Consider the following 24,932-nt stretch of genomic DNA (forward strand, 5'->3'; position numbering starts at 1 on the left):
ACATCCCCATCCCCATCCCCATCCCCATCCCCATCCATCCCCATCCCCCATCCCCATCCCATCCCCATCCCATCCCCATCCATCCATCCATCCATCCCCATCCCCATCCCATCCCCATCCCATCCCATCCCCATCCCATCCCCATCCCATCCCCATCCCATCCCCATCCCATCCCCATCCCATCCCCATCCCATCCCCATCCCCATCCCATCCCCATCCATTGGGAACAGGCTCCATGGGGCCGGATGGGGCCGGAGCTCACCTGGGACTTGCGGATGCGCAGGTCAGCGGAGGAGCGCACCTCGTCCTGCTCGATGCTGCGCTCCATACCTGGGAGGCAGGAGCCGGGCCCTCAGGGACCTGCCCCATGGCTGTGGGGTACCCCCACCTCCCCATAGGGACATGGGGATAGTGATGGGGACAACAATGGGGACATGGGGACAGTGATGGGGATGTGGGGACAGCGATTGGGACACGGGGACAGCAGTGGGGACAGCAGTGAAGACATGGGGACAGCAATGGGGGCGTGGGGACAGCAATGGGTACAGGATGGTGACAGGATGAGGACATGGGGACAGTGATGGGGGCATGGGAACAGTGATGGGGACAGCGGTGAGGACATGGGGACAGCAATGGGGACTGGATGGGGACAGCAATGGGGACAGGATGAGGAGATGGGGACAGCAATGAGGACATGGGGACAGCAATGGGGGCATGGGGACAGGAGGAGGACATGGGGATAGTGATGGGGACAGGATGGGGACAGGATGAGGACATGGGTACAGTGATGGGGACATGGAAACAGTGATGGGGACATGAGCACAGCGATGCAGACAGCAGTGAGGACATGGGGACAGCAATGGGGGCATGGGGACATGGGGCAGCAATGGGGACAGGATGAGGACATGGGGACAGCGATGGGAACAGGATGCGGACATGGGGACAGTGATGGGGACATGGGGATAGCAATGGGGACATGGGGACAGCGATGGAGACAGCTGGGGGGAACAGCAATGGGGACAGACAGGGACATGGGGACAGCAATGGGGCCATGGGGACAGCAATGGGGACAGCAATGGGGACAGCAATGGGGACAGGACAGGGACATGGGGACAGCAATGGGGACAGCAATGGGGACAGGATGAGGACATGGGACAGCGATGGGGACATGGGGACAGCAATGGGGACATGGGGACAGCGATGGGGACAGCAATGGGGACATGAGCACAGTGATGGGGACAGCAACTGGGACAGGACAGCAACATGGGGACAGTGATGGGGATATGAGTACAGTGATGGAGACAGGATGGGGATGCAGGGAGAGGATGGGGACAGGATGGAGACATGGGTACAGTGATGGGGACATAGGGACAGTGATGGGGAAAGGATGGGGATGCAGGGAGAGGATAGGGACAGGATGGGGAAAGGATGGGGATGCAGAGAGAGGATGGGGACAGGATGGGGACATGGGTACAGTGATGGGGACATAGGGACAGTGATGGGGAGAGGATCGGGATGCAGGGAGAGGATAGGGACAGGATGGGGACATAGGGACAGTGATGGGGAGAGGATCGGGATGCAGGGAGAGGATAGGGACAGGATGGGGAAAGGATGGGGATGCAGAGAGAGGATGGGGACAGGATGGGGACATGGGTACAGTGATGGGGACATAGGGACAGTGATGGGGAGAGGATCGGGATGCAGGGAGAGGATAGGGACAGGATGGGGACATAGGGACAGTGATGGGGAGAGGATCGGGATGCAGGGAGAGGATGGGGACAGGATGGGGACACGGTCGCTCACTCTTGAGTTTGTTGCGGACGCTGTTGGCCATTTTCTTGATATCTGCTGTCAACTGCTCCAGGTCATCTTTGGTCTCTGCAGGAGGAACCACAGTGGGAATGGGAATGGGAATGGGAATGGGATGTGTGACACTGCTGGGAACACACAGAGCCACCAGATGGGACAGGGATGTGAGGACACCCACGGGTACCACATGGGATGGGGATGCAGGACACCCATGGGTATCACATGGGATGGGGATGCAGGACACCCGTGGGTACCACATGGAACGGGGATGCAGGACATGGGTACCACATGGGATGGGGATGCAGGACATGGGTACCACATGGGACGGGGATGCAGGACATGGGTACCACATGGGATGGGGATGCAGGACATGGGTACCACATGGGACGGGGATGCAGGACATGGGTACCACATGGGACGGGGATGCAGGACATGGGTACCACATGGGACGGGGATGCAGGACATGGGTACCACATGGGACGGGGATGCAGGACATGGGTACCACATGGGATGGGGATGCAGGACATGGGTACCACATGGGACGGGGATGCAGGACATGGGTACCACATGGGATGGGGATGCAGGACATGGGTACCACATGGGACGGGGATGCAGGACATGGGTACCACATGGGACGGGGATGCAGGACATGGGTACCACATGGGATGGGGATGCAGGACATGGGTACCACATGGGACGGGGATGCAGGACATGGGTACCACATGGGACGGGGATGCAGGACATGGGTACCACATGGGATGGGGATGCAGGACATGGGTACCACATGGGATGGGGATGCAGGACATGGGTACCACATGGATGGGGATGCAGGACATGGGTACCACATGGGATGGGGATGCAGGACATGGGTACCACATGGGACGGGGATGCAGGACATGGGTACCACATGGGACGGGGATGCAGGACATGGGTACCACATGGGACGGGGATGCAGGACATGGGTACCACATGGGATGGGGATGCAGGACATGGGTACCACATGGGATGGGGATGCAGGACATGGGTACCACATGGAGGGGATGCAAATGGGTACAAGGATGGGGATGCAGGACATGGGTACCACATGGGACGGGGATGCAGGACATGGGTACCACATGGGACGGGGATGCAGGACATGGGTACCACATGGATGGGGATGCAGGACATGGGTACCACATGGGACGGGGATGCAGGACATGGGTACCACATGGGATGGGGATGCAGGACATGGGTACCACACGGGATGGGGATGCAGGACATGGGTACCACACGGGACGGGGATGCAGGACATGGGTACCACATGGGACGGGGATGCAGGACATGGGTACCACATGGGACGGGGATGCAGGACATGGGTACCACATGGGACGGGGATGCAGGACATGGGTACCACATGGGACGGGGATGCAGGACATGGGTACCACATGGGATGGGGATGCAGGAGATGGGTACCACACGGGATAGGGATGCAGGACATGGGTACCACACGGGACGGGGATGCAGGGCATGGGTACCACATGGGACGGGGATGCAGGACATGGGTACCACATGGAACGGGGATGCAGGACATGGGTACCACATGGATGGGGATGCAGGACATGGGTACCACATGGGACGGGGATGCAGGACATGGGTACCACATGGGATTTGGATGCAGGACATGGGTACCACATGGGATGGGGATGCAGGACATGGGTACCACATGGGACGGGGATGCAGGACATGGGTACCACATGGATGGGGATGCAGGACATGGGTACCACATGGGACGGGGATGCAGGACATGGGTACCACATGGGACGGGGATGCAGGACATGGGTACCACATGGGACGGGGATGCAGGACATGGGTACCACATGGACGGGGATGCCAGGAATGGGTACCACATGGGATGGGGATGCAGGACATGGGTACCACGTGGACGGGGATGCAGGACATGGGTACCACATGGGACGGGGATGCAGGACATGGGTACCACATGGGACGGGGATGCAGGACATGGGTACCACATGGGACGGGGATGCAGGACATGGGTACCACATGGGACGGGGATGCAGGACATGGGTACCACATGGGGATGGGGATGCAGGACATGGGTACCACATGGGACGGGGATGCAGGACATGGGTACCACATGGATGGGGATGCAGGACATGGGTACCACATGGGACGGGGATGCAGGACATGGGTCCCACATGGGACGGGGATGCAGGACATGGGTCCCACATGGGATGGGGATGCGGGACATGGGTACCACACGGGACGGGGATGCAGGACATGGGTACCACACGGGATGGGGATGCAGGACATGGGTACCACACGGGATGGGGATGCAGGACATGGGTACCACATGGGATGGGGATGCAGTACATGAGTACCACATGGGATGGGGATGCAGGAGATGGGTACCACATGGATGGGGATGCAGGACATGGGTACCACATGGGATGGGGATGCAGGACATGGGTACCACATGGGATGGGGATGCAGGACATGGGTACCACATGGGATGGGGATGCAGGACATGGGTACCACATGGGATGGGGATGCAGGAGATGGGTACCACACGGGATGGGGATGCAGGACATGGGTACCACATGGGATGGGGATGCAGGACATGGGTACCACACGGGATGGGGATGCAGGACATGGGTACCACATGGGATGGGGATGCAGGACATGGGTACCACACGGGGATAGGGGATGCAGGACATGGGTACCACATGGGATGGGGATGCAGGACATGGGTACCACACGGGATGGGGATGCAGGAGAATGGGTACCTAACGGGATGGGGATGCAGGACATGGGTACACAGGGGATGGGGATGCAGGACATGGGTACCACATGGGATGGGGATGCAGGACATGGGTACCACATGGGATGGGGATGCAGGACATGGGTACCACACGGGATGGGGATGCAGGACATGGGTACCACACGGGATGGGGATGCAGAACATGGGTACCACATGGGATGGGGATGCAGGACATGGGTACCACATGGATGGGGATGCAGGACATGGGTACCACATGGGATGGGGATGCAGGACATGGGTACCACACGGGATGGGGATGCAGGACATGGGTACCACACGGGATGGGGATGCAGGAGATGGGTACCACATGGGATGGGGATGCAGGAGAGGTACCACATGGGACGGGGATGCAGGACATGGGTACCACATGGGACGGGGATGCGGGACATGGGTACCACATGGGACGGGGATGCGGGACATGGGTACCACATGGGATGGGGATGCAGGACATGGATGCCGCACTGACTCTGCTCGGGGATGGGCGCTGACAGGATGATGCTGTAGAGCTTCTTGGCCTCCTCCACGTTCTCCGAGATCCTGTCGATGTTCTGCCGGGTCTCCTCGATCTGAGGCCAAGGGGAGGAGCAGGGGTGAGGGGACAGCCCCGTGCCCCCCATCCCCATCCCTGGGTACCGCTCACCTCCGAGAAGAACTCGTCCATGAAGGCCGTGTTGTCCACTGCGATCTCCAGCTCCTCCGTGTCATCGTCCGCATCCTGCTTCTATGGGGGGCAATGGGGCAGAGCTCAGAGGGTGACGGGCACCCCATGGGGACAGCAATCCCATAGGGGCATGGGGACAGCAACCCTATAGGGATATGGGGACAGCAACCCTATAGGGAGATGGTGACAACAACCCCATAGAGATATGGTGACAACCACCCCATAGCGACACGCTGACAACAACCCCATAGGGATATGGTGACAACAACCCCATAGGGAGATGGTGACAACAACCCCATAGGGATATGGTGACAACAACCCCATAGGGATATGGTGACAACAACCCCATAGGGATGTGGTGACAACAACCACATAGGGAGATGGTGACAACAACCCCATAGGGAGATGGTGACAACAACCCCATAGAGAGATGGTGACAACAACCCTATAGGGACATATTGACAACAACCCCATAGGGGCATGGTGACAACAACCCCATAGGGAGATGGTGACAACAACCCCATAGGGACATGGTGACAACCACCCCATAGGGAGATGGTGACAACAACCCTATAGGGACATGGTGACAACCACCCCATAGGGACATGGTGACAACAACCCCATAGGGATATGGTGGGCCAAGGGGGGGACATCTACATAAGGGAGGACATTGTGTTCCTGTCACATCTGGCTGTACACAGCTGGGAATTAAGGGATTGGTGGAGCATGGCAACAGGGATGAGGACGGGATGGGGACAATGATGGGGATGGGATGGGGATGGGATGGGGACAGGGATGGGGACAGGGATGGGGATGCAATGGGGACGGGGATGGGGATGGGATGGGGTGGGATGGGAATGGGGATGGGGATGGGGATGGGATGGGGATGGATGGGGATGGGATGGGGATGGGGATGGGGATGGGGATGGGATGGGGACAATGGATGGGGATGGGGATGGGGATGGGATGGGGATGGGAATGGGATGGGGACACCCATGGGGATGGGGACACCCATGGGGATGGGGACAATTATGGGGATGGGATGGGGACAGGGATGGGGACAGGGATGGGGACAGGGATGGGGATGGGATGGGGACAATGATGGGGATGGGATGGGGATGGGATGGAGACAGGGATGGGGACAGGGATGGGGATGGCATGGGGACAGGAATGAGGATGGTATGGGGACGGGGATGGGATGGGAATGGGGATGGAGATGGGGATGGGGATGGGGATGGGATGGGGACAGGGATGGGGACGGGATGGGGACAATGATGGTGATGGGATGGGGACGGGATGGGGACATGGGACAGGTTCCTCCACCCCTGACCTCACCCTGCAGTGCTGGGGCTCAATGGGGACCCAAAGGCGCTGTCACCCCTCACCCTGGCGTCGCGCCTGGTCCCCCCCTCCTCATGCACTCCTGTATCTACACCAGCCCTTAGAGCACCAACCCCATCCCTTCCACTCCCCCTCTGCCCCCCCAACACCTTTGTGTGCCCACCCCTGCCATGGGGCACAAACCCCATATGGGGACCCCCCAAACCCCCCCCCGTTGCTCCCAATGGAGTAAAAATAACCCTAATCCCTGCCTCCCATCCCAAGGCTTTATCCTCTGGCTCCATAATCCCAGCTAAATCCCTGCCAAGCCTCCCTGCCCCGGCTGCTGCCCCACACCACAGCCTGGGGGGCAGCTTGGGGGGCTGCGGGGACCCCCATATATAGGGGGGGTGGGAAGGTTTTATATGGGGTGAAAGGGGCCCCGCAATAGGGCGGGCAATGGGAAGAGGAAGTGGTGGTGGTGGCGGGAGAAGGGTGAGCTGTGGGGTGCAAGATGGGGCGCTGGGCACCCCCCATCCATTCCCTGCCACCCCATAGCATGGATGCCCCCTGCTCCAGTCCCATGCAATGGGGTGGGGGTGTCCCCATTGCACCCCATAGCATGGGGGGAGCAGTGTTTATAAGGGGGGGTTGATGGCCCTCCATATGGGGTCACAGAGGTGTAAGCCCAAAGTCCCTTTCACCCAACGGCCCCATTGATGTGGGGCTGGATCTCTTGTTGTCCCCCCCATCCCCATAGTGTCCCCATTGAGCATTGGGGAGGTCTCAGGATGCTCCATCCCCATGGTGCCCCCATACAGCTTGGGGGGGTATCAGGGTCCCCCCATCCCTATAACCCCCATCCATCATTAATGTGGGTCTCAGAGCCCCCCATCCCTATAACCCCCATCCACCATTAATGTGGGTCTCCGAGCCCCCCATCCCTATAACCCCCATCCATCATTAATGTGGGTCTCCGAGCCCCCCATCCCTATAACCCCCATCCACCATTAATGTGGGTCTCAGACCCCCATCCCTATAACCCCCATCCATCATTAATGTGGGTCTCCGAGCCCCCCCATCCCTATAACCCCCATCCATCATTAATGTGGGTCTCCGAGCCCCCCCATCCCCATGGTGCCCCCCATCCCCATGGTGCCCCCCATCCCCATAGCACCCAATGGAAGGGGGGGGCTCCATCATCACCCCCCCCCGGCTCTCACCGCCTTGAGCTGCTCCAACCGGTCCTTCATGGTGCCCGCGGGGGGGTCCCCCCGTGTCCCGCAGGGATGAGGATGCTCCCCCCCCCCCCCCGGCCCCCCCCTTCTCAGGCCTCCTCCATCAGCAGCGGGCGCTACCGGTAGCACCGGGCCCTGCGTTAATCCCCGGGGGGGGGGGAGAGAGGGGAGGGACCAGGAGGAGGGGCCGGTACCTGCGGCACCGCCCCGGTACCCCCGGGGTCGGTAACGGGGGGGGGGGGGAGGGTGGTGATGGGGGAGGATGGGGAGGGCCATGATGGGGGGGGGTGAAGGGGGAGAGGAGGGGACACGGGAATGGGGATGGGGACATGGATAGGGATAGGGATGGGGATGGGGACATGATAGGGATAGGGACAGGGATGGGGACAGGGACACAGATAGGGATAGGGATAGGGACATGGTAATGGATGGGGATGGGGACATGGATAGGGATAGGGATGGGAACAGGGACACAGATAGAGATAGGGACATGGTTATGGATGGGGATAGGCGACATGGATAGGGATAGGGACAGGGATAGGGATAGGGGACATGGATGGGACCATGGTTATGGGTAGGGATAGGGGACATGGATGGGGGTATGGTTATAGACAGGGATAGGGGACATGGCTAGGGACAGGGTTATGGGTAGGGATCACAGCTGGGGGACACAGCTGAAGATGGATAGGGGACATGGATAGGGATAAGGGTCATGGATAGGGATAAGGGTCATGGATAGGGATAGGGGACATGGATAGGGATAAGGAACATGGATAGGGATAGGGGGTATGTGGGGACACGGTTGCAGATAGGGGACACAACAATGAGCATGACTGGAGACAGGGGATGTGGCTGTTGACATGGTTATGGATAGGGGTCAGAGTTGGGGGCACGTGGATGGGGATAGGGGACAAATCTGGAGACACATCTGGGGCAGGGGACGTGGCCAGGGATACAGGTCCCAGCTGGGGGACACATCTGGGGGAGTCATGTCCATGTGTCACTATGGGTGGGCACATCTGGGTAGAGGCGTCACATCTGGAGACAAGGATCACACCTGGAGACAAGGGGGTCACATCTGGGGGGGGACAAGAATCACATCTGGGGACACATCTGGGTCACAGCTGGTGGGGACATGGCTATGGGGCACATCTGGGGACGAGGAGCACCCCTGGGGGTGACACAGCTGTGGATAGGGGGGGACACACCCGCACATAGGGAATGCGTTCAGGGATCACCACCGGAACCGACCCGTTCCGGGGTGCGCTGGCCCTTTAAGACCAGCGGCGCCTTTAATCCCTCTAAGTAGGCGTGTCCTACTCAAGCCACGCCCCCTTCTCCCGCGCCGTGCCTCCGCGCATGCGCACCCCATCCACCCTGTCCCTTACCCCGCCCTGAGGGCCGCGGGTGACGTCATGCGCCTGCGCCCGCGCCTGCGCGGCGGGGGCCCGAGGGCCGGAGCGGGCGGTGGGCGCCGCCGCCGGCGCCATGTTCCGGTATCAGGTGAGAGGGGAAGGGGCCATGGGGGAGCTGGGGAGGTCCATAGGGGTCTATGGGGGGGTCCATAGGGGGTCTATGGGGGGGTCCATAGGGGTTAATGGGGGGAGTCCATGGGGGGTCTATAGGGGGAGTCCATAGGGGTTAATGGGGGGGGGTTCATGGGGGTCTGTAGGGGTGGGTCTGTCGGGGTTAATGGAGGGGGGTCCATAGGGGTCTGTAGGGTTTAATGGGGCCGGCCCATAGGGGTCTGTAGGGGGAGTTCTGTGGGGGTTAATGGGGGCGGGTCCATGGGGGTTTATAGGGGTTAATGGGGCCGGTCTGTAGGGGGGGTTCAGTGGGGGTTAATGGGGGGGGTCCATGGGGGTCTATAGGCGTTAATGGGGCCGGTCCATAGGGGTCTGTAGGGGGTTTCTGTGGGGGTTAATGGTGGGGGTCCATAGGGGTCTATAGGGTTTAATGGGGCCGGTCCATAGGGGTCTGTAAGGGGGGTTCTGTGGGGGTTAATGGGGGGGGGTCCATAGGGTTTAATGGGGCCGGTCGATAGGGGTCTGTAAGGGGGGGTCTGTGGGGGTTAATGGGGGGGGTCCATGGGCGTTTATAGGGGTTCCTGGGGCAGGTCCATAGGGGTCTGTATGGGGGGGTCTGTGGGGTTAATAGGGGGAGTCCATAGGTCTTAATGGGGGGGATCCATGGGGGTCTATAGAGGTTCATAGGGCCAGTCCATAGGGGTCTGTGGGGGGGATTCTGTGGGGGTTAATGGGGGGGGGGGGTCCGTAGGGGTTAATGGGGAGGATTCATGGAGGTCTATAGTGGTTAATGGGGTCTGTGGGGGTTAATGTGGGGGATCTATAGGGGGATCTGTAGGAGTTAATGGGGGGGTTCTATAGGGGTTTAATGGGGGGGTCAATGGGGGCTAGTGGATGGTGTCTATAGGGGGGATCTATAGGAGATAATGGGGAAGTTCCATAGGGGTTAATGGAGGGGGGGATCTATAGGGATTAGTGGGTGAGGTCCATAGGGTTCTATGGGGGGGTTTTAGGGATTAATGGGGCAGGTAGTAGGAAGACTCTGTAGGGGTTAATGGGGGGGAGCCTATAGGGGTTTACATGGGGTCCATAGAGGTTAAAGGAGAGGTCTATAGGGATCAATAGTGGGAGTCCATAGGAGTTAGTGGGGGGGTTCATAGAGGTTAAAAGGGAGAGTGTCTATAGGGGTCTGTAGGGGTTAATGGGGAGGTCCATATGGGGTAAAGGGGGGGGTCTGTTGGGAAAGCCTGTAGGGGTTAATGGGGGGCATCCATAGGGGTTAATGTGGGGGGTGTCTATCAAGGTTAATGGAGGGCATCCATAGGGGTTAATGTGGGGGATGTCTATAGGGGTTAATGGGGGACATCCATAGGGGTTAATGTGGGGATGTCCATAGGGGTTAATGGGGGGCATCCATAGGGGTTAATGTGGGGGATGTCTATAGGGGTTAATGGGGGGCATCCATAGGGGTTAATGTGGGGGGTGTCTGTCGACGTTAATGGGGGGCATCCATAGGGGTTAATGTGGGGGATGTCTATAGGGGTTAATGGGGGGCATCCATAGGGGTTAATGTAGGGGATGTCCATAGGGGTTAATGGGGGGCATCCATAGGGGTTAATGTGGGGGATGTCTACAGGGGTTAATGGGGGGCATCCATAGGAGTTAATGTGGGGGATGTCTATAGGGGTTAATGGGGGGCATCCATAGGGGTTGATGTAGGGGATGTCCATAGGGGTTAATGGGGGGCATCCATAGGGGTTAATGTGGGGGATGTCCATAGAATTTAATAGGGGTTCCATAGGGCTTAATGGCGGGGTGGGAGAGAGATGGGGTGTGCTGGGCCTTTGACCCCCCCCCCCAGCCCGTCCCTTGGACCCCCCCATAGGTCTGGTTCTGAGGCAGAAGGGGGTCTGAGGGGATCAGGGTCGGTTCTGATTCCCTTTTCCCCCATAGTCCTTAGAGGACTGCCCGCTGGATGAGGATGAAGATGCTTTCCAAGGCCTGGGGGAGGAGGATGAAGATATCGACCAGTTTAATGATGACACGTTTGGAGCTGGGGCTGTTGGTGAGTATGGGTGGGGATAGGGGGGGCATACACTGCTGCCCACCTCCTGTTCATTCCTATAGCCCCCAGTGTGTGGTCCCAATAGGGAATGGATTGGGAAAGGAGCATAAAGCAACTCCAGTTCCAATGCCCATCATTCAGGGACCCCTTCCACTGGAGCAGCTTGCTCCAAGCCCCTGTGTCCTTGAGCACTGCCAGGGATGGGGCAGCCACAGCTTCTCTGGGCACCCTGTGCCAGCGCCTCAGCACCCTCACAGGGAAGAGCTTCTGCCTAAGAGCTCAGCTCAGTCTCCCCTCGGGCAGGTTCAAGCCATTCCCCTTGGCCTGTCCCTACAGGCCCTTGTCCCAAGCCCCTCTCCAGGTTCCCTGCAGCCCCTTTAGGCACTGGAGCTGCTCTAAGGTCTCCCCTTCAGGAGCCTTCCCTTGTCCAGCTCTCCCAGCCTGGCTCCAGAGCAGAGCTGCTCCTCCTTCAAACTCCCATCCCCTCCATCCACACCCCCCTTCCATTGCCACCATGGAATGGATTAGGTTGGAAGGGCCCTTAAAGCTCCCCCAATCCCAACCCCTTTGCACTAAACCCCCATTCACCCCCCACCCCATCAGATGACGACTGGCAGGAGGCCCACGAGCGCCTGGCCGAGCTGGAGGACAAACCCATGGCCAGCAGGGAGCAGGATGGGGCCAGCACCGAGGACCTGGACCTGCTGGGGGACCCGGAGGCCACACTGGCCGAGCGGCTGACCCGGCTGGTCATCGACAGCGAGCTGGAGGACCCTGCCATCATGCAGGCAGTGCAGACCCGCGGCCCTACACAGGTCGGGGTTGGGATCAGCACCTTGGGGAAGAGGGGGGGGGTGCATCCCAGTAGAGCCCTGTTGATTCCCAGTGTGTTTCCAGCAGGCTGGAGGGCTCAATTCCAGCATCTGGGATAGCTCGGCTGTGCTGCGGCGTATGAGGGGCCCGCTCCTCGCTCAGGTAGGGTGATGGGAACCATGGTGGGAGCAGGATGGGTGCTGAGAGGGGAGGTCGGTGCTGTGTGGGAGCATCTATGGGTCAGCCTGGGATAGGGAATGTGCAGGTTGTCTCCTCTTGGGCATCGTTCCCCTTGGATGCTATAGGTGTGTATTGGGGCATTATCAGTATCCATGGTGCCTGAGGGATGTCAACGCTGCCATTGGGATGTGGGTGCCTCGGGGCAATGGGGTTTGGTCTTGGTTTCTGTTGTGGGTTCAGGAAGGGTCAGGTTCTAAAGGGGAGCACAAGGGGTTGGGTGGCCCCATCCTGCTCTAGGATGGGCTGGGGGTGAGCAGCTCGTGGTGACGTGGGCTTTGGGGGTCCCACTGTGGTGTGAGCGATGGGATGTGCTCCCTGCAGGACAGGAGGGGTGCAGAGGGATGTGGCCAGGCTGGATCCATGGGCTGAGCTCCAGCAGGGCTCAGGGCTGGGGCCTGCGCTTGGGCCCCAATGGAACGGGGCGGGCTTGGGAAGGAGCTGCTGGAGCTGAGCAGGAGCAGCTTGAGCCCAAGGAGCCCCCAGCGTCCTGGCCTGCACCAGCACCAGTGCGGCAGCAGGAGCAGGGCAGGGACTGGGCCCCTGTGCTGGGCACTGGGGAGGCTGCACCTCGGATCCTGGGCTCAGCTCTGGGCCCCTCACTGCAAGAGAGACCTTGAGGGGCTGGAGCGGGGCCAGAGCAGGGCAATGGAGCTGGGGCAGGGCCTGGAGCCCAAGGGTGATGGGGAAGGGCTGAGGGAGCTGGGGGGTTCAGATGGAGAAGAGAAGGCTCAGGGGGGACCTGATGGCTGCCTCCAACTGCCTGACAGGAGGATGGAGCCAGGAGGGGCTGGGCTCTGCTCCCAAGGAACAAGGGATGGGACAAGAGGAACCGGCCTCAAGCTGCACCAGGGCAGGGTTAGATGGAGCTGAGGAACAATTCCTGCCCCAGAGGGTGCTCAGAGAGCCCCCATCCCTGCGGGTGTTCAGGGGATGCTCCCTTCAGTGCCATGGTGCCATGGGGCAGTGCTGGGTGATGGTTGGACCGGATGAGCTTAAAGCTCCCTCCCTGGTGCCATCCCTCCTCCCCCTTGGTTCCCATTATCCCACTGGGATCCCCCCCTGCAGGAGATGCCCTCAGTGTCCGTGCTGGACTATGCCCTGCCCCAGAGGCCTCCCCAGCCCCGTGATGATGAACGGGACCCATCAGAGCGGGCGCTGCCTCGGCGTTCCTCATCCCCCATCATCGGGAGCCCCCCTGTCCGTGCTGTCCCCATTGGCACCCCCCCGAAGCAGGCTGCTGTGCCCAGCTTCAACCAGCAGGTACATGTGTATATGTGTGTGTGGGTCCATCCCATTGCCCCACCATGGGGGGCGTGCTGGGCTCATTCTGCTTCCCTCCTGCCCTAGATCCTGTGTCCGAAGCCTGTCCACATCCGAGCCACCCTGCAGCAGCGCTACCCTGCTCCCTATGGAGAGAGGATGTCCCCCAACCAGCTCTGCAATGTACCGGTACCCAGCCTCCTCTGCTCCCCATCACCCTATTCCCTTCCTTCCACATGCAATTCCAGGCCCTGATGGTGCTGGATATGGGGCTGCTCATCTCTAGCCCCATATCTCAGCCCATTGGCTCCTCATCTCCTTCTGGTCCTTCCCCCTTGTGCCATCACCCGCTCCCTGTCCATGTGTGCACCATGGTTGTGACTGGAATCCCTCATTCCTTCCTCTTCCCATAGAATTCCTCCCTCCTGGGCCACCCATTCCCACACAGCGTCTCCCCCGTTCTCACCCACCTGCAGAGAGCTCAGCTGCTCGGAGGAGCCCAGGTAAAGCCCCTTCCCACACATCCCATATGGATCTTACTGGGTATCCCATGGGATAACTCCCTGTGTTCCCTTCCAGGCGGGCCGCATGTCCCCCAGCCAGTTTGCCCGGGTCTCAGGCCTGGTGGGGAGCCCCATTCCCTCCGTGAACCCCAAGCTGCTGCAGGGCAGGGTCGGGCAGATGATGCCTCCAGCCAGTGGCTTCCGTGCCTTCTTCGGGGCTCCCCCTGCTCCTCCTCCTCCTTCACAGCTCCAGCACCCACCAGGCCCCAGCTCCCACCTCCAGAGCCTCAGGTGGGTTCCGTGTCCCTGTTCCCATCCTTTTCCTTGCTCTTTATGGCCCTTCCTTGACGTTCCCTGCTCTTACCCCAGGCCTCAACCCCAACTGTTCCGCCCGGACACGACCCATCTGCACCCGCAGCACCGGCGCCTCCTGCACCAGCGGCAGCAGCAGAGCCGAAGGTGAGCACTGGGACTGGGATGGTGGCACTGGGAATGGTGGGATCACACCCCCCCCCCCACCCCGCACCCCAAACCTCTGTCGTGCTGTTGGGGAGCAGCCTCTGCACCGCTCTCTGTCCCTTCCTGTAGCTCCTGTGTGCTCACGGGTGCCCTTCTTGCCTCCCGGCAGCCAGCACCGGAGCCTCAACGGCTCCATAGGGGATCGAGGGGGCCACCGGAGCAGCCACCAGGAGCAGGTGAGGAAGGATCCCTACGCCAACCTCATGCTGCAGCGGGAGAAGGATTGGGTGTCCAAGATCCAGATGATGCAGCTCCAGAGCACTGATCCCTACCTGGATGACTATTACTACCAGGTATTGCCATGGGGGGGGTTTAGATGTTCCCATGGGATTGGTGTATCCCCAACTGTGTCCAGGGGTGATGCAGTGCAGGAAGCATCTCTAGATGCAGCCATTGGGAATGGGATGAGCATCCCCAGGAAGGGAAGGGAATGGGAGCAGTAGGAAGGGAAGAGCTGCGCTCCTGTTCTGGGAAGAATCCAAATCCAAGCGTGGCAGCGTGGATTTGGAGGGTGCAGCAGAAAGCTCAGGGTAATGGGAGAGCATCTGCTCCATGCTGGGAGCTGTGTGTGACGGCAGCAGTGAAACACTGGGAGTGCTGCACAGGGAAAAGCCACTCAATGGGAAGTGCAGGAGAGCTTTGGTGGATGGATGGATGGATGGATGGGGATGGATGGATGGTGCTGGGTGGATGGATGGATGGATGGGGATGGATGGATGGATGGATGGATGGATGAATGGTGCTGGGTGGATGGATGGTGTTGGGTGAATGGATGGATGGATGGGGTGGGTGGATGGATGGTGTTGGGTGAATGGATGGATGGATGGTGCTGGGTGGGTGGATGGATGGTGCTGGATGGATGGATGGTGCTGGGTGGATGGATGGTGCTGGGTGGATGGATGGATGGATGGTGTTGGGTGAATGGATGGATGGATGGATGGATGGATGGTGCTGGGTGGATGGATGGATGGATGGATGGATGGGGATGGATGGATGGATGGGGATGGATGGATGGGGATGGATGGATGGATGGTGTTGGGTGGATGGATGGATGGGGATGGATGGATGGTGCTGGGTGAATGGATGGATGGATGGTGCTGGCTGGATGGATGGATGGGGATGGATGGATGGGTGGTGCTGGATGGATGGATGGTGTTGGATGGATGGATGGTGTTGGATGGATGGACGTATGGTGTTGGATGGACGGATGGGGATGGATGGATGGATGGGTGGTGCTGGATGGACGGATGGTGTTGGATGGACGGACGGATGCTGTTGGATGGATGGACGAATGGTGCTGGGTGGCTGGATGGATGGATGGATGTATGGCTGGGTGGGTGGATGGATGAATGGATGTATGGGTGGACGGATGGATGGACGGATGGATGCTTGGCTAGGAGCAGCACTGGCTGGGAGTGGGACTGGCGCAGTTGCAGTTGTTTGGCTCCATCCTCATGTAGCACCTGCACACACAGAACGGTCCTGGAGCAGCCGTGAGTGGGGCAGAGGAGGAGGGGAAGTCACCAGCGTGGTGATATCATGGAATGGGGTGGGATGAAGGGACCTTAAAGCCCATCCAGCTCCAACCCCAACCCCTTCCACTGGAGCAGCTTGCTCCAAGCCCCTGTGTCCTTGAGCACTGCCAGGGATGGGGCAGCCACAGCTTCTCTGGGCACCCTGTGCCAGCGCCTCAGCACCCTCACAGGGAAGAGCTTCTGCCTAAGAGCTCAGCTCAGTCTCCCCTCGGGCAGGTTCAAGCCATTCCCCTTGGCCTGTCCCTACAGACCCTTGTCCCAAGCCCCTCTCCAGGTTCCCTGCAGCCCCTTTAGGCACTGGAGCTGCTCTAAGGTCTCCCCTTCAGGAGCCTTCTCTTGTCCAGGCTGCCCCAGCCCAGCTCTCCCAGTTTGGCTCCAGAGCAGAGCTGCTCCATGGCCTCACTCCATTGGGAACCCATGGATCCCTGGGGCTGCTTCCAGAGGGGCTCTGGGAGCTGGGGATGAGCAGATCCCCAGCAGAGCAGAGGAACTGGAGCTGCCACAACCGGGCTGAGTCAGCAGAGCTGCTCCATTGCACAAGAGGCGACCGTTGGCCGGGCTGGATGGGACAACAGCAGTGGGGGAGGCCCCAGCCTCCCATGGTGCTGATGGAGCAATGGGGTGAAGAGGAATGTACTGGGAAGGACTTGGGGTCAGGGATCACACAGGGGTTGTGGAGTTGGCGTTGTTTGTGATGGGAAAGAGGAGGAGCATCTCTTGCAGTGGTTTAGAGGCTACTGGTGGTACTGGGAAGGGATGGAGCACACGCTGGGCAGTGGGATGTGCTGGGTTCTTGGTGGGGGCTCAACCTCTTCTCTCCCCCCATCCTCAGAATTACTTCCAGAAGCTGGAGAAGTTGTCAGCAGCGGAGGAAGTCCACGGTGATGGTCCCAAGAAGGAACGCACTAAACTCATCACACCTCAGGTGGCCAAGCTGGAGCACACCTACAAGCCAGGTCAGGGCTCCCTTCTCCACACAGCTCTATGGGTGTAGGGTGGTGGTGGTTCTCCATACAGCTCTGTGGGTGTAGGGTGGTGGTGGTTCTCCATACAGCTCTGTGGGTGTAGGGTGGTGGTGGTTCTCCATACAGCTCTATGGGTGTAGGGTGGTGGTGGTTCTCCATACAGCTCTGTGGGTGTAGGGTGGTGGTGGTTCTCCATACAGCTCTGTGGGTGTAGGGTGGTGGTGGTTCTCCATACAGCTCTGTGGGTGTAGGGTGGTGGTGGTTCTCCATACAGCTCTATGGGTGTAGGGTGGTGGTGGTGGTGGTTCTCCATATAGCTCTATGGGTAGAGGGTGGTGTTCTCCATACAGCTCTATGGGTGTAGGCTGGTGGTGGTTTGCCACACATCTCTATGGGTGTAAGGTGGTGGTGGTTCTCCCTACAGCTCTGTGGGTGTAGGGTGGTGGTGGTTCTCCACACACCTGTATGGGTGTAGGGTGGTGATGGTTCTCCACACATCTCTATGGGCGTAGGGTGGTATTGGTTCTCTGCTCATCTCTGTGGGTGTAGGGTGGTGGTGTTCTCCATGCATCTCTATGGGTATAGGGTGGTGGTGTTCTGCACACATCTTTATGGGTGTAGGGGGGTGGTGTTCTGCACACATCTCTATGGGTGTAGGGTGGTGGTGTTCTGCACACATCTCTATGGGTGTAGGGTGGTGGTGGTTCTCCATACAGCTCTATGGGTGTAGGGTGGTGGTGGTTCTCCATACAGCTCTGTGGGTGTAGGGTGGTGGTGGTTCTGCACACATCTCTATGGGTGTAGGGTGGTATTGGTTCTCTGCTCATCTTTGTGGGTGTAGGGTGGTGGTGTTCTCCATGCATCTTTATGTGTGTAGGGTGGTGGTGTTCTGCACATCTCTATGAGTGTAGGGGGGTAGTGGTTCTGCACACATCTCTATGGGTGTAGGGGGGTGGTGGTTCTCCATGCATCTCTATGGGTATAGGGTGGTGGTGTTCTGCACGCATCTTTATGGGTGTAGGGGGGTGGTGGTGTTCTGCACATCTCTATGGGTGTAGGGTGGTGGTGTTCTGCACACACCTCTATAGGTGTAGGGTCGTGGTGGTTCTGCACATCTCTATGGGTGTAGGGTGCTGGTGTTCTGCACGCATCTCTATGGGTGTAGGGGGTGGTGTTCTGCACACATCTCTATGGGTGTAGGGGGGTGGTGTTCTCCACGCATCTCTATGGGTATAGGGTGGTGATGATTCATTCCAGGCTGGGACACTGGGATTTGCTGGTGCTGGACAGAGTTAGGAGGTAGCCCCAGTGCTCCTGCTGGCCTGGAGATGGACGAGATGGGCTGATCTCCACCCTGACTCCCTGTGCCCCCCTCCTTCCTGCAGTGCAGTTTGAGGGCTCCCTAGGGAAGCTCACAGTCTCCAGCGTCAACAACCCTCGCAAGATGATCGACGCCGTGGTGACGTCCCGCAGTGAGGATGATGTGAGTCCTGCTCCTGCCTCCCCTCCAGTGCAGCTCTGGGGCTGGTGGTTGGCCACCATTGGAGCTGTCACAGCCTTGACCCATTGTCCCCAACGCAACAGGAGACAAAGGAGAAGCAGGTTCGGGACAAGAGGCGCCAGACCCTTGTCACGATCGAGAAGGTGGGTTCCAATGGGTCGCTATGGTCCTCAGGAGGTGCGTGGTGGGGCATCAAGGAGAAGGAGTGGGCATGGGGAGTGTGGGGTTGGTACCATTGAGCTCCTATGGACATCCAGGTGGTGGCTGAGGTTCTGCTCATGGGCAAAGGCTGGAGGTGGGACCCAGCCTGGATGGGCTTTGGATGGTCTCTTATGGACTAAGAGTGGTAACACATGAGCTCTGCAGCCACCCAGGACACAGGATCCCCTGCTCAATCCATTCCCATACTGGGGTTGAAGGAGGTTTGGATGGGATCTGGTCAGGATACACCCTTCCTATAGGCAGCAAAGGAGATGGGACAGCCGTGGTTGGGGAAAAGGCATCCTGGTTCCCTATGGAGCAGCACAAGCAGATCCCTGTGTCTCCTGCAGACATACAGCCTCCTCCTGGACGTAGAGGACTATGAGAGACGCTACCTCCTGAGCCTGGAAGGGGAGAGGCCGGCCCTGATGGGCGAGAGGAAGCAGAAGATCTGTGACATGTACGACAACCTGAGGGGGAAGGCACCCGGGCAGGACAGGTCAGTGGGAGGTGGGCTCCGTGGCTTGGTTATGGGCACTTCCCCAAGGAACACTTCCCAAGTGTTGGAATCTTCTCTCCTCCCCAGGCCGAGCGATGACCACTTCATGCAGATCATGTGCATCCGCAAAGGGAAGCGCCTCGTAGCCCGCATCCTGCCCTTCCTGTCCCCAGAGCAAGGGGCCGACGTGCTCATGGCCACAGCCAGGAACCTGCCCTTCCTCATCAAGAAGGATGCTCAGGATGAGGTGAGATTCCAGAGGTTGGGAATGGTCTCCTTGCTGTGATCTGCTGTGGGGATGGAGCTGATCTCCTCTCCTCTTGTTTGAGGGCAAGCAGTGTCCTAAGGATGGATCCTGCCCCTGGTGGGACATTGGGAAGGCTGCAGGAGCTCCTGGCAGGGTCCATCCCCACTGCTGGCACAGCACGGGAAGGAAGAGGGAGGGTTTGGGACACAGGGCCTTTGGTTGAGTCCGGGTCTTGTCTGAAGAGCCATAGGCCCAGCTCATTGAGTGACAATGGAGGCATGGAGAAGAGGGGACAGGGTTCCAAGGGCTGAGCTCCTGGTGTCCTTTGCAGCCTGGTTTATGTAGGGAATAAAACCACAGGGATCCATGGAACAAAACCACAGGGATCCATGGAATATAAAACCACAGGGATCTGTGGAATAAAACCACAGGGATCCATGGAATATAAAACCACAGGGATCCGTGGAGTGAAACCACAGGGATCCATGGAATGAAACCACAGGGATCCGTGGAATGAAACCACAGGGATCCATGGAGTGAAACCACATGGATCTGTGGAATAAAATCACAGGGATCCATAGAGTAAAACCACAGGGATCCATGGAGTGAAACCACATGGATCTGTGGAATAAAATCACAGGGATCCATAGAGTAAAACCACAGGGATCCATGGAGTGAAACCACATGGATCTGTGGAATAAAATCACAGGGATCCATAGAGTAAAACCACAGGGATCCATGGAGTAAACCCACATGGATCTGTGGAATAAAACCACAGGGATCCGTGGAGTGAAACCACAGGGATCTGTGGAATAAACCCACAGGGATCCATGGAATAAAACCACAGGGATCCATAGAATAAAACCACAGGGATCCGTGGAATAAAACCACAGGGATCCGTGGAATAAAACCACAGGGATCCACGCAATAAAACCACAGGGATCCATAGAATAAAACCACAGGGATCCATGGAATAAAACCACAGGGATCCACGGAATAAAACCACAGGGATCTATGGAATAAAACCACAGGGATCCGTGGAATAAAACCACAGGGATCCATGGAATAAACCCACAGGGATCCACGGAATAAAACCACAGGGATCCACAGAATAAAACCACAGGGATCCACAGAATAAAACCACAGGGATCCATGGAATAAAACCACAGGGATCCACGGAATAAAACCACAGGGATCCACGGAATAAAACCACAGGGATCCCTGGAATAAACCCACAGGGATCCATGGAATAAATCCAAGCTTGTTTGGAGAAAAAAAGGAGGATTTGGAAGGCAAAAGGCAACAATCTGATGGGACCTGAAGCCTAAAGGGGTGGGAAGCGGAGGCAGTGCTGGTGCAGGAGCTTGCTGCCGTGCACAGCATCCCATGGGAAGCACAATTCCCTGCTCTCACCCCTCTGCTCCTCTCCCTGCAGGTGCTGCCCTGCCTGCTGAGGCCCTTCTCCCACGTCCTCTACCACCTTCCCCTGGGGACAGTCACCAGCCTCGTGCAGCAGTTAACAAACCTACCTCAGAGCGCACCCGCACCAGCGCCCACCAACCTGCACCTCACTGCTGTGCTCCAGAACAAGGTGATGCCCACTCAGCCTTCCCAGCTCAATCCTTGGGGTTCTCCCAGTGCTGGGTGTAGCCATGGCACCGGTTCTGTGCTTCCTTTGTTGGGGAATTGGGGGTGTTTGGCTATGGGGCAGCAGCAGGAGGGATGCGGGGCTGTTTGGAGTATGGGATGGAGCAGCCTGGACAAGGGGAGGCTCCTGAAGGGGAGACCTTAGAGCAGCTCCAGTGCCTAAAGGGGCTGCAGGAAACCTGGAGAGGGGCTTGGGACAAGGGCCTGTAGGGCCAGGCCAAGGGGAATGGCTTGAACCTGCCCGAGGGGAGACTGAGCTGAGCTCTTAGGCAGAAGCTCTTCCCTGTGAGGGTGCTGAGGCGCTGGCACAGGGTGCCCAGAGAAGCTGTGGCTGCCCCATCCCTGGCAGTGCTCAAGGACACAGGGGCTCGGAGCAAGCTGCTCCAGTGCAAGGGGTTGGGGATGGAGCTGGATGGGATTTAAGCTCCCTTCCAGCACAAAGCATTCCAGGGACACCAGCATGAGCCCGTTCCAAGTCTCTCCTCCTTAGGGTGTTGTCAGGGATCTCCCCACCATCCCCAGCAGGACTGGGAGGTGATTCTAGGGAGGAAAGCTCCCCACTGCCATAGGGATTCCTTCCCAACCTCCCTATCTCCATGCAGTTCGGGCTGTCCCTGCTGTACTTGGTCCTGAGCCGTGGGGAGGAGCTGCAGAGCTCGGACAGCAGCACGGAGCTCATGCAGGACAACCAGTGGTGAGTGTCTCCATAAGGAGGAAAGGGTGATGAAGAAGGAACCCTACAGCACCTCCTGATGGGCTCCTCTCTTCCCATTGCATTCCCAACAGGACGGAGCTGATGCTCATGGCAACCCGGGAGCTCCTGCGCATCCCTCAGGCAGCTTTGGCCAAGCCGGTGTCCACCCCTTCCAACCTCCTCTCCCTCTTCTCTCGCTACGTGGACCAGCAGAAGCTCAACCTGCTGGAGACAAAACTGCAGTAAGTGCACCCCCAAACTGGGACGAGTGTGGGGGGGGGGGGTCTTTCCCATCCTTTTTCCATCTCCTTTGACCCTTTTCCATCCTTGTTTTCCCAACATCCCAGCTTAGTGCACGGGATCCGGTAGGACATCACCTCTGCGGCTCCTCGGCACCGGAGTGTTCCTGAAGATGGATGGAGGGCATGGGTTCCCCCCCCAATACACCCCAACCATCGTCATCCCGCTGTGTTGGGGTGGGAGAACACCTTTCCCAGCCCCAAACCTTGGGGAAAGCGCTTCTCCCACCCCAAAATCATGGCCGAGAACACCTCCTCCAGGCTAAAATCTGGGGAGAAACCCTTTTCCACCCCAAAATGATGGGAGAACACAGCTCTCCTGCCCCAAAGAGCATGGAAGAATCCCTCTTCCGCTCTGAAATTACGGGAGACATCATTTCTTCCAGCCCAAAACGCTGGGAGAAAGCTTTCCTACCCCAAAATGAGGGGAGAACACACTTCTCCTGCACCAAAATCATGGGAAAACACCTTTCCCACCCCAAAATCATGGAAGAATCCGTCTTTCACCCCAAAATTATGGGAGAAAACACCTTTCCCACCCCAAAATCATGGAACAGTCCCTCTTTCACCCCAAAATTATGGGAGAAAACACCTTTCCCACCCCAAAATCATGGAAGAATCCGTCTTTCACCCCAAAATTATGGGAGAAAACACCTCTCCCACCCCAAAATCATGGGAGAACAGACCTCTCCTACCCCAAAATCATGGGAAAAGCCCTTTCCCACCCCAAAATCATGGAAGAGTCACTCTTTCACCCCAAAATTATGGGAGAAAACACCTCTCCCACCCCAAAATCATGGGAAAAGCCCCTTCCCACCCCAAAATCATGGAGGAATCCCTCTTTCACCCCAAAATTATGGGAGAACACACCTCTCCCACCCCAAAATCATGGGAAAACACCTTTCCCACCCGAAAATCATGGAAGAATCCCTCTTTCACCCCAAAATTACGGGAGAAAACACTTCTCCCTCCCAAAATCATGGAAGAATCCCTTTTTCACCCCAAAATTATGGGAGAAAACACTTCTCCCACCCCAAAATCATGGGAGAATCCCTTTTTCACCCCAAAATTATGGGAGAAAACATTCTCCCACCCGAAAATCATGGAAGAATCCCTCTTTCACCCCAAAATTATGGGAGAAAACACTTCTCCCACCCCAAAATCATGGGAGAATCCCTTTTTCACCCCAAAATTATGGGAGAAAACATTCTCCCACCCGAAAATCATGGAAGAATCCCTTTTTCACCCCAAAATTATGGGAGAAAACACTTCTCCCACCCCAAAATCATGGGAGAATCCCTTTTTCACCCCAAAATTATGGGAGAAAACATTCTCCCACCCGAAAATCATGGAAGAATCCCTTTTTCACCCCAAAATTATGGGAGAAAACACTTCTCCCACCCCAAAATCATGAGAGAATCCCTTTTTCACCCCAAAATTATGGGAGAAAACACTTCTCCCACCCCAAAATCATGGGATAAAGAGGTGCTGGGGGGTGTTTAGCTGCTCCCCCCCCCCATGCACACGGATGGGAGAAGCCCCCCCATTCCCATTCAGGGGTGATGGGGGGGGGGGGATGCAGCCCTTCTCCCTCCCTGACCCCCATTGAGCACTGAGCTCTGTTCCCTGCCCGTGTGAACACGCAGGGACACACATGAACACGTGTGAACACGCGTATACACACACCCATACCCCCCCCCCCTTTGCACACTTGCCTTCTTTTCCCCTGTGTCGGCTCCATCCCTTCCCCTTGGGATCGCTCCTCCCGATCCGCATGGATCCCGCTGGATTCCTCCTTGGGAAGACGGCAGCAGGGAATGGGGGGGGGCGCTTATTTTATCCCTTTTTTTGGCTTTTAAGAGAAACCACCCCGAGATTTGCACATGGAGGTATTTTATCCCCCCCCACCTTTGGCATTAACCACCCCCTGCCCCTCTCCCCATCATCAAGCAAGTGGAAAGTTCATTCATGATGAATTTCTTGTCCTTTTTTGGCCTTTTTTGGTTGTTTTTGGGGGGGTTTCCACCCATTCCCCCCCTCTCCTTCCCCCCCCGCAAGTTTTCGGTTCTGGTAAATGAGAATAAAGTTTCTAAATTTACATTTTTATAGGGTTCTTGTAAATAAAGATGAATTGTATACTGCTGCCGGCCTGGCCTCTGCTTCCCGACCCGGAGCCCCCCCATTGCCCCTCGTACACCCCCAGCGCTGCGGGGCCGGGGTTCACCCGCATCACCCCCCTAAAGCCTTGGGGATGTCCCGGAGCTCTGAAGCCCCCTCCCCGCCGAGGTGCGGCCCCCTCCGGGCCTGCCCTTAACGAGAGACTCGACCCCACCGGCCCCGTTCCCCCTTCGGTAATGGCGGCTCCCCTCAGCCCTCAGCACCCCTCAGTGCATAAGCCCCGCCCTTTCCCGCTTCTCCACCAATGACAGCGCGACCTGAGCGAAGCCCCGCCCTCCCAGCCAATCGCGCGCAAGGATGAGTCACCGTTACGCCTCTCGGCCCCGCCCACCCGCGTTGATTGATGCGAGAAAGCACCGGCGGACAAGCGCGCTATCAGCCAATAGGAACTCAA

The 24,932-nt window shown here is 58.2% G+C and overlaps 2 protein-coding genes and 1 long non-coding RNA gene across 5 annotated transcripts; 1 reads left to right on the top strand and 2 right to left on the bottom strand.

The window, feature by feature from the left end:
• Positions 1-223: 223 nt before the first annotated feature.
• On the bottom strand, positions 224-7,869 carry LOC133221771 (syntaxin-3-like; the record flags this gene model as incomplete). The annotated part of the gene is made up of 5 exons (XM_061370946.1): positions 7,832-7,869; positions 5,268-5,348; positions 5,094-5,193; positions 1,804-1,878; positions 224-330 (listed from the first exon to the last, which is right to left on the bottom strand). Coding segments are annotated over exons 1-5 (393 nt in total), but the record flags the coding sequence as incomplete, so codon positions are not given.
• Positions 7,870-9,233: 1,364 nt separating this feature from the next.
• On the top strand, positions 9,234-22,521 carry PATL1 (PAT1 homolog 1, processing body mRNA decay factor). Of its 3 annotated transcripts, none has more exons than XM_061370948.1 (19): positions 9,234-9,349; positions 11,326-11,437; positions 12,041-12,252; positions 12,335-12,412; positions 13,556-13,750; positions 13,838-13,939; positions 14,164-14,253; positions 14,330-14,544; positions 14,623-14,712; positions 14,882-15,065; positions 17,140-17,263; positions 18,658-18,755; positions 18,857-18,916; positions 19,325-19,473; positions 19,561-19,720; positions 21,156-21,311; positions 21,970-22,061; positions 22,154-22,303; positions 22,409-22,521. In XM_061370948.1, exons 1-19 carry the CDS (start codon positions 9,335-9,337, stop codon positions 22,428-22,430), a joined length of 2,304 nt encoding a protein of 767 aa, XP_061226932.1. In that variant the 5' UTR covers positions 9,234-9,334; the 3' UTR covers positions 22,431-22,521. The 3 variants fall into 3 exon arrangements, with proteins under 3 accessions (XP_061226932.1, XP_061226935.1, XP_061226934.1); XM_061370951.1 differs by having other exon boundaries at positions 9,303-9,349; positions 13,838-13,933; XM_061370950.1 differs by having other exon boundaries at positions 9,303-9,349; positions 12,338-12,412.
• A 205-nt stretch (positions 22,522-22,726) lies between these two features.
• Positions 22,727-23,878, bottom strand: LOC133221772 (uncharacterized). Its single transcript, XR_009728068.1, has 3 exons — positions 23,815-23,878; positions 23,013-23,138; positions 22,727-22,797 (listed from the first exon to the last, which is right to left on the bottom strand). It is a non-coding gene; the product is annotated as an uncharacterized LOC133221772 (long non-coding RNA).
• Positions 23,879-24,932: the final 1,054 nt, after the last annotated feature.

This window comes from Neopsephotus bourkii, unplaced genomic scaffold (genome assembly GCF_033783945.1).
Source record: "Neopsephotus bourkii isolate Nb327-2 ecotype Australia unplaced genomic scaffold, CSIRO-AGI_Nbou_v1 NB_1548, whole genome shotgun sequence".
NCBI classification, from domain to species: Eukaryota; Metazoa; Chordata; class Aves; order Psittaciformes; family Psittacidae; genus Neopsephotus; species Neopsephotus bourkii.